Source organism: Chelonia mydas, chromosome 12, assembly GCF_015237465.2.
Source record: "Chelonia mydas isolate rCheMyd1 chromosome 12, rCheMyd1.pri.v2, whole genome shotgun sequence".
Taxonomy (NCBI): Eukaryota; Metazoa; Chordata; order Testudines; family Cheloniidae; genus Chelonia; species Chelonia mydas.
In genome coordinates, this window is record NC_051252.2 from 5195555 (window position 1) to 5202557 (window position 7003).

General features: G+C 54.7%; 1 protein-coding gene and 1 long non-coding RNA gene across 3 annotated transcripts in view; one reads left to right on the forward strand and one right to left on the reverse strand.

Annotated features, from left to right (window-relative positions):
• The window catches only part of FHOD1 (formin homology 2 domain containing 1), a 62461-nt gene extending 61133 nt beyond the window's left edge, over positions 1-1328 (reverse strand). The window contains exon 1 of one of the 2 annotated variants that reach the window (XM_037877676.2): positions 1108-1328. In XM_037877676.2, the coding sequence (XP_037733604.1) occupies positions 1108-1284 (177 nt within the window). In that variant the 5' untranslated portion in view covers positions 1285-1328. The remainder of the gene's footprint in view (positions 1-1107) is intronic. The other variant, XM_043526164.1, reaches the window with a different exon arrangement.
• Positions 1329-1475: 147 nt separating this feature from the next.
• On the forward strand, positions 1476-4028 carry LOC119563690. Its single transcript, XR_005222219.1, has 2 exons — positions 1476-1591; positions 2825-4028. It is a non-coding gene; the product is annotated as an uncharacterized LOC119563690 (long non-coding RNA).
• The last annotated feature ends 2975 nt before the right edge of the window (positions 4029-7003 follow it).

Genomic DNA, 7003 nt, shown 5'->3' on the forward strand with positions numbered 1-7003 from the left:
CACAAATCCCTACACCCCATCCTCACTGGCCCAGCCCCTGGTCCCTCCCAGTACCGCCCAAACAACTCGCTGCAATGGCTCAGTTCCAAGGCCTGCTCCTGCCAAGAGCCTCGGCACGAACCTGCGCCAGCCTAGCGACGTGGGGATGGGGAAAACGTACGCCGGCCAGTGCGGCCGACACACTCTGTAAACCCTTCCCTGAGGGCCGAAGGACGGGCCAGAGGCAGCAAAATAGGGATGTTCTCACCGACCAAGCCCAGCCCATTCGTAGGACCTGCCCTGACCCCACTTCCTTCCCACCACACAGAACCCACCCCGAGCCGTGCAGCGCCCCTCCCTCCATGCAGGCCCCGCCACTACCCCGGTCCCTCCAGCCCAGCACCCCCTCGATCCTTTGCAGGCCCCCCCACACCATCTCACTTCCCCCTGCCCAGCCCAGCCCTCTTCACCAAGCCCCCCCGGGGCCTGCCAGTACCCCGCTTCCTCCAGCCCAGCCCCCCGACCTCATGCAGGCCCCACTGCCCCAGCCCCTCCTCTGTGCAGCCCCCCAGTGCAGCCCCTACCCCCGCTTCCTCCAGCCCAGCCCCCCCGACCTCATGCGGGCCCCACTGCCCCAGCCCCTCCTCTGTGCAGCCCCCCAGTGCAGCCCCTACCCCCGCTTCCTCCAGCCCAGCCCCCCGACCTCATGCAGGCCCCACTGCCCCAGCCCCTCCTCTGTGCAGCCCCCCAGTGCAGCCCCTACCCCCGCTTCCTCCAGCCCAGCCCCCCCGACCTCATACGGGCCCCACTGCCCCAGCCCCCCCTCTGTGCAGCCCCCCAGTGCAGCCCCTACCCCCGCTTCCTCCAGCCCAGCCCCCCGACCTCATGCGGGCCCCACTGCCCCAGCCCCCCCTCTGTGCAGCCCCCCAGTGCAGCCCCTACCCCCGCTTACTCCAGCCCAGCCCCCCGACCTCATGCGGGCCCCACTGCCCCAGCCCCTCCTCTGTGCAGCCCCCCAGTGCAGACCGTACCCCCGCTTCCTCCAGCCCAGCCCCTCCCGACTCCACCTGGGCCCCCCCCGCCGCACGGACCCCGCCCCGCCCCAGGTGGCCCGCGGCCGCGGCTCACCGGCAGGGGCGCGCCCAGCAGGCGGTGCAGGGCGGGCAGCTGCGCCCCCAGCGGCAGCGCCTGCAGCAGCGGGTGGGCGGGCGCGCGGCGCGGCTCCGGGAAGCTGGCGCAGGCGAAGGGGTCGCGGTCGTCCAGGTACTGCACGCGGCAGAGCGCGGCGCCGGGCCCGGCCGCCATGGGCGCCGCGCTGCTCCCCGCGCGCCCGCCCGCCGCCACTGGCCGCGCGCCGGCCGCCGGGCCCGGCCGAGCCCCCTGCCCCGCCCGCGCCGCGTCCGGCCGGGGGCGGGGCTACGGCCCCCGGCCAATCGCTCGCCGGTAACCGCGGCGACCGGCCACTACAGAGCAGCCGATTGGCCAGCGCTGCGGGGCGGGGGGCGGGGCCCAGCGGCCTCAGGCGCACCCCCCGGGCCGGGGCGGGCTCGGAGCGCCGGCCGGCGGGGGGAAGGGGGAGCCGGGCCCGGCGAGCTACGTGCGGCTGCTGGAGGTAGGGGACCAGCCGCCCCAAGTGCCTGGGGGCGCGCAGGGGAGCGCGGAAAGGGGGGCACAGGAGTGAGGGGAGGGGGCATCGGAAGCGGCGGTGCAGAGGGAGAGGAGAGGAGGGGGCGGGGTGCGGGAGAGGGGGGGCGGGGCTCCGGAGGGGGCGCGGGGGGGGACACGGGGGGCTGGGGAGGGGGAGGGGGCATCGGAAGCGGGGGTGCAGAGGGAGAGGAGGGAGCGGGGGAAGCGGGGCGCGGGAGAGGGGAGGGGGCGCAGGGGAGGGGGGGCACGCGCTCAGGGGAGGGGGGGCACGCGCTCAGGGGAGGGGGGGCGCAGGGGGAGAGGAGGAGGGGAAGGGGGCGTGGGAGGGGGAGAAGGGGGCAGGGGGAGGAGGGGTGTGGGGAGGTGGGAGGAGGCACAGGGGTTAGGGGAGAAAGGGGTAGGTGAGCATCACCATAGGCACTAGGAGGTAAGGGGTGCACCAGTGGGGTCACGTGATGGAGCATACATGAAATGTGCTCGCTGCTGTATGGATCTGCGCCATAAGGGACTGTGTGGGCGGTTAGCTCAGCATGGAGCTGTTGCCTCCCCCGACCCGTTGTCTCGCCATGCGCCACTGGCTCTGCCCGGGTCCCTAACCTGTGTACAGGGCTGAGTCCTGGCCGAACCGTGTCGCCAGCCTGGGGCCCGGCCCTTCCCGGCCGTAGGAGAGAGGGGCACCTGGGGCTAAGGCTCTCCTGAAAGTTGCTAATCACCAGATGTACCCACTAGAGGCTGTTTGGAATTTAAACAGACTCCTCGCTGGCCAGCGTTTCTCTGTTGAGGAGCCAGCGTGCTGAGGGCACAGCCGTGGCTCTTGCGAGGCCTGGCTGAACATGGCACTGACACACCCACAGGGCACTGCTCAGGCCACTCACAGGGTCGGTGCAATCCTGGGGCCTTTGGCACACACAAGGCTGATTTCTGCCCCTTGGCTGTTGACAAACCTTTGATCCTGACACAACTGCATGGGGTGGTGGCAAGGAGGAAAGGCATCCTAGAGCCCCACATGGCAGCGAGCGCACCCCAGCTCTCACATGTGCTCAGCAACATGGACCTGGGGATTCCCAGGCTGGAATTCCAGTGGAGGGGTCTGGCAATGCACATTTTTCACAGCAGCGGATGAAATGATGGCCCCTGTCGCTCTCACATGGATTGCAAATTTCAGTTTTTGTAACAACCTTTTCTCTGCATTGAACAGATCACTGAGCATTGGGATGGCGAAGGAGTAACTCGGGGAGGTACAGCTCTCTTATGCCAGTTCCACAGCCAGTTGGAACCGCCATGTGCCCCTGTGCTGCGCACAACAGACTTGGAGAGCTTCACAGCTGTGGCTGGGGCAAAATCCCCATCAACTGCACCAAAGCACAGGGCCCTGATGCCTGAGCTGACGGAAAGAAAAGGAGTACTTGTGGCACCTTAGAGACTAACCAATTTATTTGAGCATAAGCTTTCGTGAGCTACAGAGAATCTCTGCTATCTGTTAGCAGTGCAGGGCCCATGACAGCCAGGGGAACTACGAGAGGTACATGCATATACACACCAGCTTGTTCATTACACACTTGCCTATAAAGACAAAGTTTGCCTCAGAACCAGCTGTTCAGATCTTGCTTCTGACATCTCTGTAAGAAATCTCTGTATACCAAGTGCTTCCATCCCATAACTTCCAGTCTTTGCTTGGGCTTGTCTGAGATGGTTGTGACATTGTATATAAAGAAAAATGACCATGTTTACACTACGGTATCACCACTGGTGCACAATTGTGATCAGTCTTATACAAGTATGCCTTGTAAGGTATCGATGAAAATGTTATGAGGTGCTAAGTATTATTTTCCTATTTAAATCCCTGTGTCATCATGGTCTCTGAAGTTATGAAGATTTGCTATGTGTTTGTATCTCAAATGTATTGTGTTCCTGGATATCACCCACAAGACAGATTTGCATCAAGGCTAGTCAGCCATGTGTTGATGGCCCATAAGGAGAATAAACTCTTCAGTGAGCCCTCCTGAGGACGTCTCAGAAGGCAGGCTGACACTGATGACCCATGACTCAGCAATGGCATGTAAGGACATGTGATCCGAGACTTCATGTTTGTGCTAGTAACTTTCCATGCACATAGGCTGAGGATATAAAAGTGGAGACTGTGACATCACTTCTTAGCCTCTTTCCTGCTCCACATTTCTGGATTATGATTTCTAACAAAGAAGAGTTTAGAACAATGGACTGAGGACCCCAATATTTGGGATGAACCAGAGAGACTTATTTCAAACTGGCAGATTTAACATCACTGCTATTTACCTGATCTGCAAACTGTGAAACCACCTGTAATGTATATGATTAATTTTAACCTCTTAATAACTCTTCCTTTTTTGTATATTAATAAACCTTTAGGTTTTAGTTACTAATGAATTGGCTACCAGCATAGGTTTCGGTGAAATCTAAAGTATGTGTTGACCTGGAGTGTGTGTCTGGTTCTTTGGAACTGGAAGAACCTAATGTATATGATTCTTGGTTTAATAATCATTTATCACAGAAGTCTGGATGGTGCAAGACGCGCTAGAGGGCACGAAGGAGATTCTGTGGCTTCCTGTGATCATTAATTGTTCTGCCATCTGTCTTTGGAAAATTTCAGGTGCACTGGTAATCCTCAAATGTAAAATCTCCCAAGGGGTGTGATAAATGGAGTTAGTTTAGCACTTTCTGTGGTTAAAGGAATTTGCTAGAATCCCTTTGAGGCATCCAGCTTGGAGAATACTGTATCTCTTTTCACTTTGGGGAACAAGTCATCTAGTGTCAAGAGGATTTTTTTTCCCTACAACTCCTTCATTATCTTTAAGATCCACACGGATTCATATTTTTTCATTTTTTGTTATAACTGGTACCATTGGGGCACATCATGCTTTTGGCTCTGCAGTTTTCTCAATTATGCCAATCGTTCTATTCTCTTTAATGCAGTTTCCACTTATGAAGTAGTGGAAGAGCAATCATGTGAGGTTTATGTACACTATATGTTGCAGCATTGTCTCAAGGTTATTTGTGCTGGATCTCCTGTCAAAAGTCCAGTATCGCCAAATATTCCATTGAGTTCTTCTACCTTTCTCACTAGGCCCATCATAGGGTGTTGGTCTCTGGTCCTTTGATCACATACAATCTGAATTCAAAGCTTTTGTCTTTGTAAGCTGTTTGGTGAACTGCCCCATGCAATTCAGAATACCTCCAGGGCTAGTCAGAGCTGTGTCAGGTGACTTCAGCTCTGGGAGGGGTTGAAGGTGATGGTAAGTCCCATCTGAGAGGACTATGACATCAGCTCCTGAGTCAGTTTTAAAGTTTATAGTCTTGTCGTGAATATTCAAGTTCACTCTCCAGTCAGGCTCTATCATCACAAGTGATAGATCCTAGAAACAGTGGCTCTTGCTCGTCTGTAATATGAGTCAACTCCCTGACTGCTTTGGTGGGGCAAACCGCTGCAAAATGTCTATATTACAGGCATTTATTACACCATGTACCTCTGACTGGTCATGCATCATCTCTTGGGATATGACTTTTTCTACACTTTGTGAATGTAGGCTGGAATTTATCCCTCTTGGCCTGAGAGTTCTCTCTCGTTGCTTTAGGGGTTTTATAATAATGACTTTTAGCTAGTTTTAGGTTTGTCGGGTAGCTTCGGGTTTATCTGTTAACCCAATAACCAGCCCATCTCTGATATTTTCATGTTTTGCATTCCCAAAAATTACAGTGTTTAGCCAGTGCGTGCAGAGCTCTTATAAAACATTCAACATTTCCCCCTGGTTCTTGAATTCTTTGGTGAAAACATGCTCTTTCATTAAAGCACATTTCTCTGAGGTATAAAGTATGCATCAAACATAGCCAGAGCCCTTTCATAGTTGTCTTTGTGGCTGTCTTCAGTAAAGTCAAAGGATTTAAAGATATGTTCTGCCTTGCTTCCCCATAGCATACTTTAGATACCTGTATATCACCAGTTTTTTTTTTTTTTGTGGCATTTGATTGCAATTCAAAAACTTGCAAAATACTGCTTCGAGCCTGTCTATCGTGAAGGTTTGTCAAAGCTGACGTTCTCTAGGGCATTGAAGAGTGGCATGTTGATGAGATCCTGCATCCTGTTCCTTCTATCTGCAACCTTTGCTGTTTTCCATCTGTTTCTGTTCTTAGTTCACTTCTGACTCCTGTCATGCTCCTCTACCAGCTGTGGACTGGCTACAGAGCTTGCTTATACACTCCAGCTGTGTTCATACATTCCTTTAATGTTCTGCCAGGTGCGGTGAGGCTGGTTTAAATGAGATATAGTGCATACAGTGCTACCTAGTGGTTGAACAGTATAATACAGATTAGCATTCCTTTACAGTGGCTAAGACAGAGTCTGCTTGGACAGAGCTCAAAGTGGAACAGAAGTAGCAAGCAGCCCTCAAAAGCCTTGTGATTAAGGAAAACCAAAGGGTGCTGAGTAAATAGAGCTGCTGGAGAATCAGGATCTATGAGAAGATGCTGAGGTTGGTGGGACTAAGGAATGACAAGGAGCCTGTCTGGCCTTTCTGGAAGGATGCCTGGAGGTCTGTCTCCTAAAGCTAAAGGAATACTAGGGTTGTATCTCTTGTCAACCTTCCTGAGTCAGGGAATGAGCTGCTCAGCACCAGCATCAGGAAGAAATCTCCCCAAACAGTCTGATACTGAATGGATTCATTTAGAGAGAGGTTTCCACCTTCCCCTCGCACTTCCAACATGGGCAACAAGATACTTAACCGGGTGAGCTGTTGGTCTGTTCCACTGCAGCAGTTCTCACACGTTAAGGCTCCTGCTAATGTAGGACAGTAGGGTGTACTATTCAACTAAAGTATTCACTTGGAATATTGTAGAAATAATTGAAAATAGTCAGTGTTTTAGAATTACAGCAGAGCAGCAGTACTCCTCCCATGTAGGTATCTAAGCCCCTTTCCATACCCCCACCATCAGGGATCTGGGGGCCTTGCCATTCTCATGGTCCATTCCCCTCTCCCTTCCCGCCCCTCATATGAGCAGGTATCAGTGGGTCCCTGTCCTTCTGAGATTATCTGAGCCCTCTCCCTTCCCCCTGGGTCATGTGGGCCTGGGGACTCCTGTCCCTCTAGGAGTGTCTAAGCCACTTTCCCTGACCACCCCTCAATGTGGGATCTGATCCCCTGTCCCTCTGGGAGGGTGTAAGCCCTTTTCTCTGTGAGCCAGGATTTGAGGGCCCTCTTCCTTCTGAAAGCATCTGAGCCCATGTCCCTGTCACCCATGTGATCTGGCAAAGGGGGAAGCCCTTCCTCTCTGCAGGGGGAGCTGAGAACAGGCATGCTGGGAACATGCACCAAGAACACACTGCTGAGACTGGGGTCAGAAGATG